Below are 21,868 nucleotides of genomic sequence, written 5' to 3'. Positions count from 1 at the left end.
TTGTATTTTGAAATTTTTGCATTAATACCTGGAACCAAATTTAGGTACCTTTTTGCATCTAATTAAGATGAGAAAGAAGTGTGGTTCTTTTCTAACCTTTCTTGCTCCCTACCTAATTCTCTCCAATGAGGTCTGTTACATATTTGGGCAAAATTCAAGCCAGTGATTTTGAAAAATGAGAGGCTCCATTTTCCAGTGCTGCTTCTCTGTCATAACTGTCATGGACTCTAGCTAGTGCTTTTTGTGGGGTTTTGCATTTGGTAACCTTGCTTTGTGCAGGCATGTTCTGATAGATAATTCACCTTATTTGGCAGTGAGCATTATATATTGCCATGTTTGTTTCTGGGCCTGTCTATGTGAAGACAATGAGATTGCAGTAGGAAAATTGCAGTGAATTTAAGGACCCTGGCTGAGTTACGAGTCAAAGATTTCCTTACAGAATGGAGATTATTTCTGTCACCCTAATGAATTTGAAGCAGGCAGGTTTTTCAAAAGCACTTGGGGCTGGTTTAAGTACACTATTCTTGACTTGAATGTAGGCAGAGCTGAGCCAAGACAGTGTACTGGTAGGGAAATAGAAAAAACACATTTGGAATGTATAGATAATACAGTTGTTTAACTTATAGGGGATAAGTCACTTTATCTGTTACTGTCATTTTAACCTTCATTGGCTAAAGTAGTATGATCATTGCCAACTTTGACAGAAGTTTGTTTCAGTGACTAATTGGATTTCTGAAACATAATATTGAGCAACAAATCCATTTAAATAGTTGGTGTTTTCCAAGTGTCATATGTTAAAATTTATACAAATAACGCTCTATGCAATGTTGAAGTATTGGGTCAACTGGTGTGACTTGCATGACTGAAAACCCATTAGCCTAAATGAAAGTGCAAACCTGCTGGCAGTTCTTGTTACATCAGTTACTGCACTTACCCATCATCAAAGACAGTCAAACCAGTTCCCCCCCCTTTAGTCTGCTGGAGCTGTTGAGGGCAGGAAAGTTGAAAGCACATGTGATAAATTCTAAAGACAGCCTACATGGTTCACTGATGCAAAGAGCTGTGTGTTGAGAAACTTTCAAAACAGGACCTAAGATGTTTGGAATCCTGATGGTTATATTTTTCGGAACTTTTCCACAAAAGACTAATTGTTTTGTGGTGTTCAAAAAGCAAGTTCTGTGAGCAGTGGTGCTAACAAAGCCTGGATTCCTGTGGACTGGTGTCCTTAAAATCCTCAGCTTCCCTCTGAGCTACGCCTATCCTGCCGTTGTGCGTGTCCCAGTTGGCCAGCCAGGATGCACATGCTGGTCGCCAGGCAGCTGCTTCCAAGTGGGATATATAATGATCGTGTTTTGCCTTGCCCTTTCTTCAGTGAGCTCACTAATTTTGGTCTCTCTTCAGTACTTCGCCATTGATTTTACATAACTTGTGGAAACTTAATTATATCTGAACCCTCTCCTCTCTCTCACTGGTAAACTTAGTGGAAGTTGACAACATGTTTGAAAGTTGTTGAGGGGAGACTGTGTGATTACAGCAGTTGCGTTTACTTTGGAAATGAGACTAAAAACATACTCCGTTTTTAACAGATTCTTTTGTGTACATAATTCCATCAGGAAATATGACATACTGTGTTGGGAGCATAGCTTCTCAACCAAAAAAAGTCACTGAAGTAATCAGCCATTTTTAACAGAAATACTCTTCATTTTTAGTGGAAAAGGTTAATCTAACCAGAACTCTTCAAGGTCATTTAAAGCTGATACCTAGCAGTGGCAAATGGCCACGTTTCTTTTGTTCAGAAAAGCAGCTGATGTTCTGTGTTTTAAGATTTTGCTTTGTCTTAAAGCAGCAGCTGAGCCACTGCTGTTGCCTGTGGGTAATACATGATACCACATCTGTGGGCTCTTCTGCTTAGTCAGCAAAATGTTGGCTAGATTGGTTTAGTTTCTGAGGGAGGAATTGTGGGGCATGGAAACAAATTAACTTGTTTCAGGACCCTGAGCTGTTAGCTGCACTTTCTACAGGGATGGGAGGGAAAAAAGGTCTTTTAACTAGTTTTAGAAGATGCTGATTGTTAAACCTGTGCTTCTGGTTGGCTTCATCATGCCGTATGAGTTTCGCTATGATTAATATGTTGATTTGCCTTTTCTTGGACGATATGTCAGAAGCGGTGTCTCTTACAGATGTATTAATGCTTTTAGTTGAGGGAGTGAAAATTGGGTGAGAGGGAAAATTGCTCACCCAGAGTCTGACACATGCTAGTGCTGGTGCTGGGAAGCCAGATGGGGGGGCAAGCTTGCCCTTTTTGATGGCAACTTGGCTGTTAGATCCCCCTAGCTGTATTTCAGATGGTGTGCTTAGACTGCCTTTTGGGGTGAAGTCTCATTTCCTTTTATCCTCTAATGCAAATGAGGCACTTAGACTAGTGCTATTACTACTGAAAAGGAAATTAAACATTAAGGGTTTTCCAGATGTGGAAATGTTAAAGTTCCAAGCTCCCTTCCTGGTGTCTTGTCAGTATGAGGCTCATGTCTGTTTTTAACAAATAAAGAGAGGAACGTTGGATATGTTTTCATTGCCTGTAGGTGGGTGGGATGTAAAGAAAAATAAATCTTACTAGTTACTTCTTTGCAAGGGGGCATTTAAAGTCAAGATTAGTTCTATTTAATTTATTTTCTCCATTTTGAAATAGATGAACATTTTAAAGCCCAATTCAATTATGTGGTCTTCTCCACTAGTCTTAAGAATTCATGTATTTTAGGATTGACCTGTATGTGTTTTCCCATTTTCTTCTTGACCTAGAGCTACTAAAAATTAATATGTTGCAATATTTTAGGAAGTCAAAGTTATATGGACTACAAATTACAGTAATAATTCCCAATGATACATTAATTGAAATAATCAGAAAGTAGGGGGGAAATGGCAGTGTTTTTTCTTCTGGGGAAAAATGGTTGGGGGGATAAGGAGTAGCAGTCTTAATTTTTAGGTGGCTTTGTTTTTTTCTATGTTTTAAATAGATGTGATTTTGGTATGCTTAGTTTATACAGATGCAGAGTGCCAGAAATACTTAATATGAAGCTGACTTGTAGAATTAATGATTTAAATACAGTTTTAATTTTGTGGAAAAATTTTACCACAGTGACAAAAACCTATTTTAACCAGAATAGTGAAGGACTAGCAGAACATTTTCTCGAGAATCTTATTATTTTGTATTTCTTGGGTACTGTTGTCAATGATTAATGTGTGTGTTTTGCTACAACTTTCTGGAATTCTGTCTTTACTTTTTATTAAAAATTTGTCACTGTTCTAGCTAGATTTTATTTGATGTGTTTGGAGAATATCTCTGGCTTTCAGTCTGAGATCAGCATCAATGGCCCAGTCATAGGTTTTCATGTGGCTTTAACATCTTTATGGTTTTTCTTTGAATGCGGTTTCTGTTTATTTTGGAATCTATTTTGATATTAATGATAAGTAACTGACTATCAGTAACCTCCTAGGCTGCTGATATAACAAGTGTGTTTAAGACATGCCCTATTCCCTGCCATCTATTTGTACACCCATTGTGTCAAATAGTTCTAATCTGAGGCATTGGAAAGGTGCTTTCTTTTGTTAGAATCTTTCTTCTCATTATTTTTTTCCCCAAATATTATTGCTTGTATTTACAAATTAACTATGTAATAGTTTCCATTAGCATGAAGTCAAATTTTATACTATTATTTATCCTTCTTGAAAATTATTGTATTTAAAATAAACATTAGCTTCTGCACAATGTAGGCCGAAATGGTCCGTTATTTGTGGTAGTTTGGAACACTTCAAGCCATATTTCCCAAGGCAACCAAATGAGCAAGCAGAAATCACTTTTAGGCAGATGTAGGGAGATAGGGGGTTTCTCTTTGAAGAAGAGCATTATGCATTGGGTCAGATTTTGGAAAATTGAATTATAGTTAGTTACTTGCATGTCTTACAAGTTAACAGGATACACAGTCAGTGACTCAATAGGGCATTATCCACAGGATATTGTATACGTGTGCTAATTAGTGTGCTGCTTTGTCTTGTGATGTCTGAAATAGCCTAGTAACTGATTAGCCTATCTTTGCATTTACCTGATGTATTGAATGAAGTTCTCATATTCTTTTTTTAACTGATGCAATATAAATCAAGTATATTGGGATCCTATGTTTAAACAAATTCTAAAATCAGCATAAGGATGGACAAAATTTAATGAGCGTTTAAACAAACTACCATTGTCTGTTGTAATTGGCATTTACAGTAGTAGTTTCTAAATTCTCCATGTACCTTTGGATATGGAATGCAGAACTTGTAGCAATATGTTCGTGTAGCTTTTTCTAGGCAAGCATGACAAAACCTCCAAGACTTCTGCAGATTAAAATTAATTCCTTGCAAGATCAGTGCCTGAAGGCCTCATTAATTTTAACACCACTTATAATTGATTCTGGGAAGTAACAGATGTTACTTATATTTTATAATCTTCAATTTAAGAAAACAGTATATACATGAAGTCTGCCCATTTTCAGGACACATTACTGAAACTGAATAAAACCTGAAATGTCATTTCCTCTTAATGGTCAGTTGGGTGTTAGACTATGGTATAACTGTTCTGATTTATGAAGAAATCATTTGATGTTATTGATCTATTAGCTGAGACTAGTTATTGTGCTCTGGTGTGGGAGGCATTTGGTCAAGAAATTGGAAGAATTCAGTTTGCTGTTCGCTCAAAACCATAATGAACATTAGATCTTCACTCACATGTTACTTGTCTCAAGTACTCTCATAAAAATATTAAAATACTCTGTGGGGTTTTATGTCTTCCCAGTGTCTACTTCAATATGTATCTTTATGTTTACTAAATTTTTAAGTAGAAGGGCTTTTCCTCTGTCTCATTTCTTCTAATGTTAAACACTTTTCATGCTCAATCTGATAGAGCATGATTGATTCAGTGCTTCCTTCCCCTCTCATCCTCAGGCTGCGGCCTCCTCCTTTTCTCCCTTCTGAAGTTCTATATACATTTCAGTGTAGGTGAAATATTTTCAGAACATTTTAAGAGACTACAGTGAGAAGTGGTTGTTTTAATTAATAGTTCCAATAGATAATCTATTCATTTTACAGACCTAAGAAAATAGGATCCTATTTTAATAGATTTCCAGAACTGAGCATGTGTGCACAGTTAAGGTTGTTAATGGTGGTCCTACAAAAGAGTAGAATTACAACTTGTCTACTTTTTTGTAATGTAACTACTGTGATATAGTGAGTCAGGTTTATTTTAAAATATTTTTAATTTTCTCCTCTTTGATATCCATAACATAAGCAATATAAACCGTGTCTTTGCTAGATGACTGCTGGAACATAGAGGTTTGTCTTGTAGCCTCTGCTACTTTGAGGGTGAAGAATCTTGGGACTTTTAGTATATGTTCCTTTTGCAATTAGGCATTAATATCAAGCCTAGCTAAAGTGTTCTACCAAACATTTCAATGTGTTCTTGTTTATTGTTGAGAACTTTTCACAGATAAGAATTTGTAATTATGTACAAAACAGCTTTATGAAGGTGCAGTAGCCCCATCTTTTTCTGTCTTTTACAAGGCAGATGGCAACTTTATAGCTGAAGTCTTGGAGAGTTTCAATACAGGAATTACAAACAAAACTTTTTTCTTAAATGCTTTTCTTACTGAACCAGTAGAAATCATCAGTAGATGACTAGCATGTGTTTATCTGTGGGACAGACTAGGGAGGCTTCCTAGAACTATCCAGAACTACACCTGTGAGACATTACTCATCTCAAAAAAAAAAAAAAAAAAAAAAAAAAAAAAATAATTCTCTTTAGAGAGCGTAGTTGATACTCTGTTGTCTAGAAGGCTTTCTTTTTCCTTAGAGGATTGCTGAGCAAAATTTTTTCCCTCACATAGGATGTACCATATGAATTCAGCTGATATGTTTTCCACTACAATATGCAATTTCATTAATTTATTTACAAAACCACATTTACTACTATTAATTTAAAAAAAAAAAAAAGCCAGCATTTCAAAGGACTTTGCGATTATCAAAGTAAATATGTTGAAACAACCATTCCTAAATTCCATTTGTTTGCGACAACAACCATGCTGAACTGCCTCTGAAGTTCTTGTAGTCATTCAAAAAAAAAAATTAAGTAAACTCAGATGTGTTGCTGTCAGGTCAAATTAAAATCATTTATTCAAAGTAATTATAAATCTAAAATTTGGTTTGTGTTTCAGAAACCCTTGAAGAGTTTTGTATGGTGCTAAATGCTTTCCACATGCAGTAATGGAAGTATTAATTTCATGTACAGGCTAACTGAAGTGAGTTCCAGTGCCTATGTGGTCACATTGTACAAAGATTTGTCCACATACTTACTGTTGCTCAGTGTTGCTGCTTTCAAGTGATGTCAAGTTGAGCTGGTGTGTGGAAAGGAATTATAATGTGTTGTCTCAGGCAGAATATATTACATGTATACTGCTGAGTAGAACTACTAACATGTTTATAAAACCACAAAAGGTACCATTTAGTGCCTTTATCAATAGTGTTTTACAGTTGAAAGATTAAATTTAAATTGGAGTAAAGATTTTTTTTTACTTTTTTTTTTTTTTGTTAAAGCTATGTGTGCATAGATTTCATACTATGTAAGGAGGAATGGGGGTGGGTTACAGATCTAAGCGCGAACTTTCTTTCTGAGTTTCTGTGCTAAAATTAAATTTAACCATAAATATTTAAAAATCAGGATCATTTACTTTTGTTTTCAGTTCCAAAAATTAGTATGGCATGACAAAAGGAATAATTATGTAGCATAAGAAAAACAACATTATCTGAAATACTTTCATCTTCTATATTTATTTGCCTCATTAAGCAACTTAAGGGAATCAGTATTTCATTTTAACTACACCTATTTGTAAACCCAGAAGTCAGATTTGGAGTGTTAATTCTTGTTACTCTAAGGTAAATTTGTATTTTAGAAAGCAAATTCCTGACTCGGCTTTAGTGTCTGCTTCTTTACAGAGACTGAGTGCAGGTAGATCTTTATCTGTTCACTTTATCATTTTTAAAGATGTTACTATTTAATGTAAAGGTTTTTTTATAGTTTCCTTAAAATTGTTTTTAGTCTAGTCCGAAAAAACTATAGAAAAGTTCATAATTACAACTGTCAGCTCAGTCAATTACTCAGTGATTCAGTGGTAAAGCATTGGGGTGCTTGTGTCAAAAGTCACTTCTTGAATTTAATATCTTATTGCATGATTGTGTCATTTGGGGAGAGGGAATTTTGTTATAACATTGTTAATAATATGGCTGAGTTTATTCTCACCTGATCAGAAAGTTATGCTCAATTTGCCTTCAAACTGGTATGAACCTAAAAGTAAAGTTTTACAATAAATGTATAACTTAACACCTTTGTACTGAGGAACTGAATTAATGTTTTTGCTTGTTAATCTCTAGCACATATTTAGGTGGAACTTGTTTCTTTGAAGCTCATGCAGAAACTGTGACAGAAGCTTCTACAGTCTGTTGGATACTGGTGATTTTTAGAGATTCAGGTCAAAAAAAAAAAAAAAAAACATTGGGAAAGAGGAAATTAAATACAAAATAAAACATTGAATTAACTTTTACAGAAAAATGATTGGAAAGTACTGAGAACAGCTGAAATCATATACATACTTTCCAATATTCTGTTTTCCATACAAGCAATTTCACTTGCCTCAAAAGCAAGTAAGAATGGTTGAGGGGGAAGTGCACAATTACAGATGAGGAGGCTCACCGGCAATCTGTGCTAACATGTGGACTGTATTATGGAAAAAGTTGATGAAATCTCAACCAGAATATGGTCTGTGTCTTGATTTACATTCCCTTCCCTTCCAGAAACAGTTTCTAATATAGAAAGGTCGGGTTCTGCCCCCAGATGTCTCTATGCAGTGCCCGTGAGACTCAAGAGAAATGTGCTTAAATTCGGAGGTGATAAATGTATAACACAAGATATTCTTAAACCATAGTAGCTACCTGTCCAGAGTCACCATCACTATATTCGTCAAATATAAAAGGCATACTGTTGTAACCCAATTTAATCCTACCAAAAGACAGTTTTGCCTTGTAAAATCCCTCTTCTTTTTCACTCCCTCCCTCCCCTCCCTGTTTTTTTTCTTTTCTTTTTAATTACAGGTAGTAGTGGAAGGATGGATAGGCAGATGCTTAAAGTGTTCATGGAAACAGTGAACCCGTAATAGGTAACAGTGTGCTAACCATATAAGATTTTCTAGGTTTATGCTAGATACTGGGAAAAGGAGAATTCTATGGATAGACTTGAAGGAGAATGGTGATTGATAGGGAATTATTTTCAATATTTAAAAAATTATTGTAATATTATTTGGCAAATATATTTTGCTTCTCCATTTATTTTAGTTGGCTTTTGGTCTATTTACTTGAAGGAGAAACTGGAAACATCTAAGAGCCAGTCATTTTTAAGGTGGATTTGTGAATTTATTTTCTCTGTGTTTTTTAAAGCACTTTTTAAAAATACTTCTTTTCAGATATCCTCACTAGGGAGGAAAAAAGTGTTGGTACTACCGCCCAAACAAAATTATAGAGGTCTTAGTCTGTTTGTACAGTCCCTTTGAAACAAGCGACATGCTTGTTTTAAGATTTCAAATTGTGTAGTTTTACAAAAGTTCGCATCATACCTGCTTTTACATGAATTACGAATGAGCTTGCGTGGTCTTTCTTCACTGATATATTCTTCACTGATATAATGTGCAGTGCATGGAGCATTAAAACCAGGAGGTTTTGCATATTGTAAAGTCTTAATCTTTCTCAACAAACAACATTGGTAAGAAATTATATACTTCAGTGGAGACAGAGCCTTACCGGGAAGATTAACGTTAGCTTTTTGCTTTACTTAAGTCCTTACAGTGGTAGTCCAAAGCATGACAGGTCTCCATTCCAAAGCAGTCAAGGATTCTTAAATGGTGATATCATCAGTGAGAGTAGATAAAGATCCACTGAACTACTGTGCTGAGGCTGGTAACAATGTGGCAGAAGTTAAAATTTAAACAGCTTTCGTTCTTCTTCGTTTGATTTTCACACTGCAAACTAAATTATTGCCTTATCTGATTGAAAAAGTTATGTATGGTGGTGGTGTCTGCTTCATTTTTTGCATCTTGAAAGAACATTAAATGCTAAATCTTTCTGCATCAAGGGAAACTAACTACATATATCTTGAAATTGATCTATTATGTGTTCAGATCTTTATAACGGAATTCAGCTGGAAAAGTGTACTTTATCTTTAAAGGCAGCAAAATTATAATCTAAGGTGTAGTGGTTACCAGCCAGAAATTAAAGCAAAAAGTAAAGGGAGGCTTGTCTTAAATCTCCTACTCCTTTTGAAAATTTCAGTCATGATGGTCTTATCTATTTTTACCATTAAGTTTCTATCATGGTAAAAATACTGGTGATATAAGTAGGTATATGCTTGATTTAGTATTCTTATCTTCTAGGGCAAATAACAGAAAGGATTCAAAAAAAAAAAAAAAAAGGACCTTTGTAAATCTCAGATTTCTCCATCCATGTAATAATTCTCCCTGATGTACACCATACTTTGGTCTACTTTTAAATGACAACCAACCAAACTTGAAAGGTCTTTCTTAACACTGTTCAGAGGAAGTCTTATGTTCAACCTACAGATTGACAATTACTGTTAAAATAACAACTTTGAAATAAGTTTACTGTTGGTCACTATGAGTAATTTTTCAGAGTAGTCCATATAGAGTATGTAAAATGTAAGCAACTGGTTACATTTTTATAAATGTGGACAATACTCTTAATATATGCTAGCAATAATCTGTTTGATAGACAATTTTGTGTAGGATTGGCCTCTTTACCAATTATTTCTGTTGTCCTAATATTTTTAAAATTATATCTCCACATAATATTTGAAGTCTTACCTGTTTCTTTAAAAGATGGTATCAAGTTCGTAGAACTAATGCTACTCTGTCTGGGTGTTTCCATCTGAGTGTTAAGCTTTGTAAGATGGCCTTTCTTTCAGTGAAGTGCTTGGCACAGACAGAGCCCTGGAGAGTGGTATTTTTCAGTGGCTGTTACTATTCAAGTCCAGCTGAGTTCAGGCACTGTGTTTCTTTATTGACCAGTAGTATGTGGGAATGCTTTTTCAAACAAAAACTTTATTCTGCATTTAGATGACAAATTTAAGAAAAAACAATCTAGTCTCATACTTCATATCAGAGCTCATATGGTATCCCTTGGTAGGCTTGACTTTTCATTATGGGTTCTCTACACTGTAATCCCCTTAATCCCAACAGGACTAGGCACAAGAAAAAATAGAGTAGTAGCTGGTTAGTAGATATGGTTCTTTGCCTTACATTATAAAATCTGTAAAGGTGATTTGACTCCTAGCTGGGAAGAAAAGCCTTTGCTGCCAAGTACAGTCTTAGAAGTAGTGTTGCACGGCATATCAAAGTAAATGGCATTTCCAATAAAGAATTTTTAATAAACTCTGGTGTCTTTGAAGTTTACACGCTCCCCCCAAACAGTTAGAATTCAGCATTTTCTTTTTTATAGAAGTTGTGACACACTGCAGGCAAAATTAATATAAAGAAACAATTTCCTGATTGAGTTAATACATTTAAACATTCTTTTCAACATTTCTAACTCCAGCTTCTCTTAATAAATAAATAAATAAATAATGTACAATAAACTGCCTACCAGCAGGCATGTTTATTTGTGACAGACTGCATACTTTGTAGACCAGGTTGTTCTTTGAGAGATGACTATTCAGAAAAACTTGAAATACGAAAAAGTATTGCAGTTTTTAAGCTAACCTAAACCAAAAGAGCAGTAGTTTGTCTCACATTCCTTGTTTAAGCAGTTTTTTCTTACCTTTGGTTCCTTTCTTTTTGAAAATCACTGTACTACAAAAAGAAATGGGTGTGTTTATAGTGATGTTTTCTTCATGGGCTGAATGGGACAATACTGATCTTAAAATGGGAGGCATATTTATAAGGTTAATTTTGGAGTGTCTTTTCTAAGTCCATTCAAGTAATTAACATATTAATACACATTTGAGATTTGTGTACTCAAGTAGTATGTATAATTTTCAGTGAGATCAATAATGAGTAAGTTTAAGATTTACGTATCAGCATAATTAGTAGAATTCTTCCATTGATATGTCATGTGGTACTTTGGAATTAGTAATGTTACATCTTCCTCTAATATTATTCAGCAAATACATTAGCTGTTACTTACTCATATTATGCAAAAAAAATATCCAAGAACCTTTAATCCTTCTGGGTTTTTTTTGTCAACACTTGTTACTAAGAATTTGTAAATTAAATAGATTCATCAGGACTGGACACTGCTCTATGCTACCTCACAAAGTTAAGCAATTAAAACACTTGGGTTGTAAGCCTAGCAGAGTATCATGAAAACTGACAGATTTTTTTATCTTTAGTGTATTGTTGCCAGACACAAGTATAATTCACGTATTTTTACCTTCAAACATGAAACAAAAGAGCAGAGAGCTTTAAGTTTTCTTTATGGTAGTAAGAGTACAGTAGTGTGTGCTAAGAAAAGGGTAAGTCTATGTGAAGTAAGATTTGGTAACTTGATTTCTCTGGTTCACATTACACCGTGAAGAGAAGCCGTTCACCTCCCACTCTAAATCATTTTCCTTTTACCAGCTGGAGAAGATCAGAATAAAATGGACCCATCCCTTTTCTCAGTCCCTGGTGGTAGTGATGATCCAGCATTTGTTTTTCATTCAAACCACATGTTGAATAAGTGAAAAAGAGGAAATACATGCTGGTCATAGGTCAGGTGCAACAGAGTTTATATGGATTTATTTCTTTGCAGCATCTGCTATCCTGTATTTAAAGCTGTTGAATGTTGTTCTGCTTCCAGTTATTTTGAGGCAGGTTTTCTTAAATAGCGACATTTTGAGTTTTGGCATATACTACTGGCCAGACATTCAGCCTTCAGAGCTGTAGGAACAGCCTGATTCTGCAGATAACTCTGCAGCAGACTGTCTTTTCAGAATTTAAACTCCCTCATGATCTCATAGGGTGGAAGCCGATCCTCTTTGTTTCTGGCCTCAAATAATGGAGGTTAAGCCAAAAAGAGAACCTGGAAAAGTAGTAGGGTGGTAGTGGGAAGCTGGGGTTAAGAACAACTCTGCTTATCACTACTTGACCGTGTAGGTGAGAATGAGGAAGAAGGAGCACAAATAAACTGCACTCTAAAATTTTGAATTTGATTTTTAAGCAGGTATAGATTATGACCTAAAGGTTTTAGTTTTCTCATGAGAAATTACATATGCATTTAATTTATACTCCATTAGAAGTACTGCAATGCTTATTGCTTATGATTGAAGTCGAATCAGGAAAAGTGACTGTATATGTCAATATCAGCTTTATATGTTGTCTTTATTACTCAAACACTTCTGGTAGTGTTTTTATAGCTCTGATTAAATTACAAATGATGTCCTGTTGGTTAGGAATTTGAAGGCAATAATTTCAAATTGTCCTAAATGTGCCAGCCCACCAGCCAAGACTAAATATGGATTTACAGCAGCTATTTTGCAGATTTGTAGCTAATATTTTTTTTCTGTATTTTTTCTTATCACTAGAATTTAAGTTCGGTTTTCTCCAACTTGCCAGCATTATAAAATATATTAGGATTAGAATTAATAGTTTACTGTGTGATGAATTAAATTTTACAAGGTGCAAGTTGCAGAAAAAGGGAATAACAAATGGGAATAAGGGGGATGGGAGGGGTAGGGAAGAAAAAAAAAATTAAAAGGCATTATTCACAATAAGAGTCATTAAGCACTGGAGGAGCTTGCTAACAGAGGCTGTGCAGTCTCCATCATAAAGGTTTTTAGAACTTGAGTGGACAAGTCCCTGAACAACTTGATCTAACTTTGAAGTTAGCTGTGCTTTGGGCTGGAGGTTGGTCTAGAAGACCATTGGAGGGCTCTTGCAGTCTAGATTTTTCTAAATTTATACCACCAGAAATAAGTCTGAGCTGTACAAAGGACTGGACATGTTGGAAGGGGAAAAAGTCCTCTTGTCATTTCTGTTCTTCAGGGTTATAAACATGCCTTTTTAAAATACAGAAGGAATACAGTGGGAACTGTGAGACTAAATATCAGATGTCACACCAGAGACTTGAGTACCCAGATTATGCACAAATATTTTAACAGATACTTTATATGAACAGTGAGGAATTTTTGAATCTGATTTTTGTAATTAGAATAACTTCAGCTTTTTTTAGCTTGGTGATCATGGTTTTAGTCTTATTTAATATGGTAGTGGATGTTTTTTTTTGTTGTTTCATTTTTCTTTTTCCAATTTCTGTTAGGAATAGGGGGCCTGCAAGATGTTGTGCTAAAGTCTGCAACACTGTCGACGTCACCAGCTTGTCCACCATTTACACCTCTCAACTTTGAAGCTACACCGATTGTGCGGGTGGCTGTTGAACCGAAACATCCAAGTAAGTTTAAAGGAGAATGGGGATAGGAGCACAAATTCAGTGTGGTAGCAATGCGGCTTCCCACCCTTAGTGATTTGGCTAGTTTATGATCTATTCACTGAATCAGAGACTGACCCAGTATAAAACAAATATATGTGTTGCCTAGAGGGCCATACTTTATTGTCCTTGTGAATTCTTCTAGCTGGCTAGCTCATGTCTCAGTAGGTGAGGAGATGCAGAAGACCCTGTTGTGCCCTTTATGGTCAGATTTAGCTATTCTACAGTTAACACTATTTGGTGCTGAATGTTTAGTATTCCTTTACTGTGAAGGTAAGTGTATCATTGGGTTTTTGGCTTCCACTAACATTCTTTTATGCTGTATCACCAAGTTCGTTGTATAATTTGCAGTACTGCTTCTGACTGATTGCTCCCCTCCCCAAGTAGTATGTCTCTGGCTATGCGAATTTCAGTCCAATTTCCATTTGTTATTGTAGTACTAGTAGAACCAAAATAACCAGCTTTCTGTTCGGTTATGAAATACTCTTAACACTAAGATTACATGTTTTTTAGGAAGTGATTGGACAGTTTACTTGTCCCACATGTCTGAATAACAGATAACCACATATTGTACATCCTGCATTTGTTAAAGCAGTTTTGAAAGTACTGGAAATTACTGGTTCTACTGAGTGTACTATTAAGTAGAAAATGTTAAAGGAATGTAATTCTAGAACTGCTGGCTGGTTTGGGGATAATTTTTTTTTCCTTAAGTAAATGAAGCTATAACTTTCTTACACCATTGTGTAATTTCTCCTCCCTGGTAACTTCTGAATCTGGTTTGAACTAAATTTGTTAGAAGGACAGAAGCCTCAAAGGTAGCTACACTTGCAAAAGTTTCCTGAAAATCAGCTGCTGCTTGTGGTACCTGGAAGCCAAGCAAGACTTGGCCATTATAGGCGCAGCTTGAAAGCAATTAATTGTCCAGTGAACTGCATATAGACTTGAGGTGGCCCCAGCACATTGTCACATTTGGCTGCCTTGGATTTTCACAGCAAACCTACTTCAAAACTGCATCTGCTTATTTAGAAGGATGACTCAAATAAATACCAATTATTTCCCTATGTATACTTTACAAAATTGCTGTGTGTCTTCACATTCATGTCAGAATCTTCCTGTATGGTTACCATAAGCTCTAAAATAAAAGAAGAAAATCTATTCATCCCTCTCTGTGGGCTTAAATGTGTAAGATGACGTTGAAAGTCATTGTTCAACTGTTTGCCAAATGAACTACCACTGTGGTTTTTCTACTTTTTGTATGTTTTCAAGGATGCTTTTCTGTTATACCCTTACAAGCTTAGCATTAAATATACAATATCATATTTCTTTTAATAGTCTCCAAGTGAGTGACAAGTTTGATGTTACTCTTCTGTCCTGGTTTGGGCTGAAATAGAGTTAATATTCCTTTTCAGGGACTAGATGAGTGCTGTGTTTTGGATTGAGCTTTGGGTTTGGTATGAGAAGAATCCTGATAGCACACTGATGTTTTCAGCTGCTACCGAGACTTCAAGGACTCTCCGACTCCCCATGTCCTGCCCGTGCGCAAGGGCACAGGGAGCAGGGAGGGAGCACGGACAGAGCACCAGACCCTAACTGGCCAATGAAATATTCCATATCATGGCACGTCATGCTCACTGTATAGAGGGGTGGTCGGGAAGGGGCTCTCTCTCTCTCTCTCTCACTTCCGGGATTGCGATTGTGGGATCTTGGTATCTCGGGGTCGCTGGCAGGGAACGGGCTGGGGATTGGTCAGCGGGTGGTGAGCAATTACGTTGTGCATTGCCTGTTTATGTATTCCCTTTTTTCCTATCATCATCATTGTTCTCATTTTATTGCCATTATTAAACTGTTCCTATCTCAGCCTGTGAGTCTCCCTTCACCCCTCTAATTCCCTCCCCAATTCCCAGGTGGGGAGGGGGAAGGGAGGGTGACCAGCTGCAGTGGTTGGTTGTCAACCAGGCTCAAACCACGACATCTTTCTTCTGAATATGAATATGAATTCCTAGAAAGCCTGTGGGTATTCTTTACCCCATATGTTAAATAAGAAAAAGGAATCATAATTTTTTTTTAAAATTATATTAATTATGAAAGGCTGCGGACATGAGGTGTTTATGGATACCTTTGCTGTAATTTAGCCAAATATGACTCAGCTGTGGTTGTTCATTAACTTTAAGGCAACTCTTTGTAGACACCTTCATTTTAGGGACAGCTGTGTTTTGTTTCACTGAAAAGCTCTCACATTCCCAATTTTTCCCTGTCTTCAGGTTGTAATTTCATTAAGGCTTTTCAGTGGCTTCCGTATAGTTTAAATCCTTCCTGTGCTTCATTTGCTCTTATGCCTTCTAAGTAATCTATATGGAATAATCTTTGCTTTTATTTTAGTAAAGATAATGTTATTATTTATGACTTTGGAATATTTTAAGCGTTAGCAGTTTACAGGTTGCTACACTTAGCCATGAAAGATTCCGAAGAAATACAATTATTTATTGAAAGATGACCTTAAATAGTTGTAATAAATAAAAAAGGTTTATCTCTTGGTAATTTGTGAAAATTAAGAGTGAAATTCTGAAATTTTTAATCACTTCATATTGATAATATTACTTTTATTACAGCTGCTTATGAGCTGTATCTGGAGTTAATTGTATACAGGAAGCAAGATAACATAGTCATAGTGAATAGTTAGCTTTATATATTAAACCTAGTGTAATATTATGTAAAACAAAAATGTGGAATCCATTCAGATGTATACCGTGGTTATGATTTTTGTGAATTTTATCATCAGTATATGAGTTCTTGCTGACAAACTATGAGTATAGCTTATGTCTTCACTTGCTGCTCTTAAACCATACCACTCTTTGTAACTTATAAGCAGAAATTTGCCCACAGAAACACCTCAGAACTTAGCTGAAAGTTTTTAAGTATTGCTAAAATATGTATTTGTGTTTAGACTTCCATAAAAATGAGTGTTACTGTTTCTCACCTTAAGTATATCTTACTTCATTTATTCTTTCTTCAATATTACTTTATTTATTATCTTATTTTATCAGGTGATATGCCTCAGCTGGTCAGAGGAATGAAGCTTTTAAACCAAGCTGATCCGTGTGTCCAAGTTTTAATCCAGGAGACAGGAGAGCATGTGCTAGTGACAGCGGGAGAAGTTCATCTTCAGCGTTGCTTGGATGACCTGAAAGAAAGGTTAGAGGGGCAGGGAGGAAGAAATATTTTTAGTTCAGTAGGTGTCTGTTGTATTTCTTTGTCAGATGCATATCTTTGATTTATATTCTGGTAATACAGGAACTTCATCTACCAACAGTTTTTACCATTGGATCATAAATGTGCTTCTTCGTAGCTATAAAATTACCTGCAGTTGGGCAGAAGTCACTAGCTGATCACTTTTATACATCTTATACACCTTTTAAGCACTTAGGTTCAGGAGTCCAATTAAGAATGTAATGTACCATTTGTAAAAAAAAAAAAAAAACCAAAACACAAAACAAAACAACAAAAAAAACCTGTGAGGGGAATCATGTCTGAAAAAGGAACTTTCAAAAATTAGAAAGCAACAAGATCAAAATTGTATGTGCACACTCTATTCTCTTTCTTTGATTTCTTTTTAAATGTTAATTTACATTTACATTGATTTTTCATGTTAATCCGTTCTTTTACTCATGAGTAGTATTTTCTGCAAGCATAAATTCATACATTTAGTATCATCTACAGTTTCTTCAAATGGTAGAAAAACAGTTGTCTGAAACAGTCCTTTCCTATAATGTAATTTACTAAAAAAATTCTAGTACTTCTGCTTACGTGCATTTACTGTTGTTTGCTTTCTAGACCAAAAAGCAAACCTGATGATAGATGGTTGAATGTCTGTCTTACTGTACCCATATTCATTCCGGTTATTATCAGACAACAGTCACTTCTTATGGAAGTTAGACTGGATCACTTGTAAATTTGGTTGTATGTTTTAATGGTTATCTTGATTACAACTTAGTGCAACATATGTTCACCACTTTTACAAACATAGTATTATTTATTGATACACCTCATTTGAATGTAATGTGTTAAATAGAGAAAAACTGGTTGTCCCTGTTGTCAGCTGCAGTTTGCACAGCAAGATGTATAAATCTCATTGTTCAAATTCTGAGAGAAAAAAAAAAAAAGCCATGGGGTGGGGAAATAGGATTATAGTGAGCAGCTAGTAGGAGTCCCTATATTTACATTCCTAACCTTTTCTTTTGTAAACATAATTTTTCTGAGTTGTCATTTAGCTTGATTTTTGTTAAGAGAACTATAAACTGTTAAGAGTGACCATTTTGTCCAAATTACAAAAGCACATAAACAATCTGTGCCTGTGGCATTGTAAGCAGAAAAAAGAAACAGCTGAGGTCACAGACTAGCAGGGCTCCCACCATTGACCGACTTGGACTTGACATAGGGTTCATGATGCCTTTTTTTCTCACTTGGGTACCAAAAGTTGTTGGGAACTGAGTTTGTTTACTAGCTCATGTTTCTTCTAGCCATCTCTGAGGACTTAGCATATCTTATCTGCCATCCCTCACATACTAGATCATGGGACAAGAATTTTCCATTCCTTCTCTCCCCATTTTGTGATAGGAAAAGGGAAGAATGGCATCCCTCTCTTGCAGAATTACTCATGGATTCCTTGTGAGTTCTGACAGTGGTAATTTTGCATCAGTTAACTATTAAAGCGTGAAGAAGAAAGGTTGTGGTCTGAAATGTTAGTTATATTACCTCTATATGTATTTCTGTACAAATCTTCAACAGCTTCTAAGCACGCATAGTTTGGAATAGGAAATTGTGGACTAGGGATTGAGACAGCATATAATACCCTTAAAATGTGACCCGCAAGTTTTTCCCCCAAAATACTGGGGAAGGTTATTCAAAATGCTTAAATTGCACTTGAAGTAGTGGGGCAGGATTCTGATCTTGGCATCTATCATAATTGTATCAACTGGGTTTTGAAGAGTGGATATTTTTAGAGTAATTACAGAAACTGAGGAGGTTCTGCTGAGTTGAAACTACACTGAAGTGTCTTTGTCAAGATTTTAATCAAACTTTTCCAAAGACACATATTTAATTTTAGCACCGCAAGTGTGTATTTAGAAAATTATGTTCAAGTGATACTTATTGTCAAAAATGTGAAGAGACATGGAAACAAATAAAAGATCAGAGTCGTGCATGTTTATCCGAATGATTAAATACGGATGTTCTGCTTAATTTCCCTAAATTTATTTTTATTTTTTCTTCCTAATTAGCTCTTTTTGAATAGAGTAATAAATGAGACCTTTTAACTTCGAACTTTTTATTTTTTTGCATTTCACAACAGAAATTTTTAGAACTTTCTGTCCATAGAGCATTGCAAATACTAAGCATGAGGGGATTAAATTACCCTGTTCAGAATGAGAAACAAAGAGAATGAAGATGGTGGTGGTAGTGATGTGGGGTTCTTCATTTGGTGTTTTGTTTTTTGTTTTTTTTTTTTAATATAATACAAGTGCATGGAAAAACTGCAAAAAAGGATAGATCTCCTCGGTTTGAGTCCCCTAAAAGGAAAGCTTACAATTACATTTGCTTTTCCTCTACAACCTTTTTATCGCTCCACCAAAATTTACCAGAATTTAGGAAATTTTAGCTAGTCTTTTTGTTGTCATTTAAAGAACCTGCTCAGACCTCATGAGTGGTTAAGAAGAATACACAACTCTGAACTTTGACTCTGTCAGATAAAGGTAATAAATCCTTTGTCCTTTTTTCTTGCCATCACTCATAATATTTCATACGCCGAAAGTATTTCAGCTGACTTTAAAGCATCACTGTATACCATGAAACTGATAGTTGTTATCAGACCAAAGGACAAAATTATTTCTGTTAACTTAATGCTGGTTGCCTGAGTAAAGCAATGCTTCGCTTTCATTTTCTGTGTAATAACTTCTGGCAGTTTTTATTCATGCTTAGTTGCAACAAAAATCCAGACACAATCCTATCTTGAGTTTTTTGTCTTTGAGTTGCACTTTTCTTGGAGTTTAGACTAATAGCTTCTAAAATAACCTGGTTTAGAGCAATTTCTGATGCAGTGAATCTCATATGAAGGCTTAGTGCAAGGTTTAGTAAAAGAGGATAAACACCAAGATTACCAATCACAGGGAAACAGAGATAATGTTAATCATCGCTGTTTCCGGACTTGTGAAGTACTTCAGGTGAGTTGCTTTAGAGCTCCTAGGTCCATGTTGTCCACAGTGTGAAAGGCAGAGCCTTTGGTTGTTTCTCAAGGCTCAAATTATATAGATTAAAACTGATGAGTTACTTTGATCTGTGTTTGCTTGGATAACAGTACCTATGATTTCAGGTGGTTGTAGTTATGGTTGTTTTATTGCAGGCAGCTAGTCAGCTACTAGCTTTAAGCTACAGGTACTACTAATTAGAACTGAGACTTGATGCAGAATAGTGCCTAGTCTAAAACTGATTACAGCAAAATATTTCAGCTTTAGAATGAAATAGAGCTGGAGTATTCCTGAATGCACTCTGTTAGCCTCACAGATGTCCATGTAAGCAGTCATGTAAGTAATTCATCCTTTAAGCCATGCATACTGGAACACGATTTTCATTAATTTTGGTTTTGAATGTAAACTATAGCAGCATGAAGACCTAACTGCACCTCCTTTACAGGGATCGGTGTCTTATCCAAAAACTAACTTTCCATTTGTATAATAAAATAGTTCTACATAAACATACATTAGCAGGAATGTTTTATAAATACAGGTAAATAACATCTGGAAGTTAGAAAAAGGTCATTCTAATTATGGTCTTGTTTTCTCTATGTGTTTGAAAAACAGCCTAATTCAGCTGGCAGTATCAAACATTATTTTTATACCTTCATACCGAAACGATAAATCAAAACCTATTGTCCATTGATCTGGTGCTAGCTTGCTATACCACAGGTTGTAATTCTAGCAGTGAGATAATAATTGAGAAAATATAATTTGTATAGATGATATAGCTAGAAAGTGGTGTTACAAAAAGCTGTAACAGGATTACCATTTTACCAGTGGTAGGAATGTTTCATTTCCAAACAAGGTGTTTCCTAGGAGATTTTGCTATGAGACTACAGTTTTTCCCCTTCAGATGTGGTGAAAAATACTGGCTATTCTCCAGGTCTGATGGGAAGCTTTCAACATTCCAGTATCTTCAGCTGAGTTAAATGCTGAATTTATTTGAACAAGATGCTGATTATATGCACTTAATAAACACCATTTCACAGTTCTTAAAAAAACAGGGTTTTGCCATGTTGCCACTGTCGATTTTCAGCTCCTGTGATTACAGTAAATAGATAAAATACTGTACAGGATATTTTGAAGTCACAAAGTTGTACTTAAAGAAAAGACAGGTGATCCTTTATGAATAAATATAGAGATGTTTATTAAATATATGTAAGAGCTAACAAATCTGGCACTTCTTAGCTGGGTGGTAAAATAACACATTGGCATACTCAAAGATGTGAAGCTTTCAGAAAATTTTAATCACTAATAATTAATTTTCCTCATCTGGTGAAATACCTTCTAAAATACAGTGAAAGTTTTCCTGCAGAGTACTCACTTCAAGAAAAATAATTAATAATACAAACTAATCTGAAAAAAAATGCTGTTGGTTAATAGCATTGCAGAGAACAATATATCAGTTCCCTAATAATCACACTTTATCACCGTTATAAATGCCAATACTACAATATTGTTGAAACTTCTGTCATTCTATCTTATTTTGGTCTGCCGTAGTTACTTATTTTTTCCTAAATGATTTATTTCCAACACAGGTTTTCTTCACTGTGCAGGGTATTTCCCAAATTAGTTGAAAAGAAAAAAGAAAGCTTCTTAAGTTGTATCTTTCAACTCTTGACCCCAAATAATTCCTTTTAAAATCACAAGCACTCCTGCAAAGCAGACTATAAATTAGTTAAACAGGCTGAACTGCATTGGTAAGACTTTTTCCTTTCTTTTGGTTCGGAAGAAGACCAAAATCTTCACCTACTGTTTCATACCCCCTTTTATTTTGTGCTTTCTGTGGTCCGTTTATTTTATTTACCTTTTCTTAATTAGTCCAAAAATAAGATTCATACACAGCATTAAAAATTTGTTTGCTTTCTTCCATTAGGAAATTCTGTTATCTTTGGGAATCTTCCAGTATAAACTCTTCCAACAAACTGAAAAGCGTTTAATGACCTGAAATAATAGCGTTTTTTTGTGAAGAATTGATAGTTCAATTTTTGTCTGTAGTTAATGGTCAATTTATTTTAATTATCTGCCAT

General features: G+C 35.2%; 1 protein-coding gene across 3 annotated transcripts in view; it reads left to right on the top strand.

Moving 5' to 3' along the window:
• The window catches only part of EFL1 (elongation factor like GTPase 1), an 81,006-nt gene that overhangs the window by 38,278 nt on the left and 20,860 nt on the right, over positions 1–21,868 (top strand). For all 3 annotated transcript variants that reach the window (XM_042804151.1, XM_042804152.1, XM_009962435.3), the window contains exons 16-17: positions 13,384–13,515; positions 16,596–16,743. In XM_042804151.1, coding sequence (XP_042660085.1) covers positions 13,384–13,515; positions 16,596–16,743 — 280 coding nt within the window. The remainder of the gene's footprint in view (positions 1–13,383; positions 13,516–16,595; positions 16,744–21,868) is intronic.

The sequence above is a fragment of the Tyto alba genome, unplaced genomic scaffold (assembly GCF_018691265.1).
Source record: "Tyto alba isolate M040663 unplaced genomic scaffold, T.alba_DEE_v4.0 Super-Scaffold_41, whole genome shotgun sequence".
Taxonomy (NCBI): Eukaryota; Metazoa; Chordata; class Aves; order Strigiformes; family Tytonidae; genus Tyto; species Tyto alba.
Note: the sequence above shows the minus strand (reverse complement) of the source record. Positions and strands in the feature narration are given on the sequence as shown.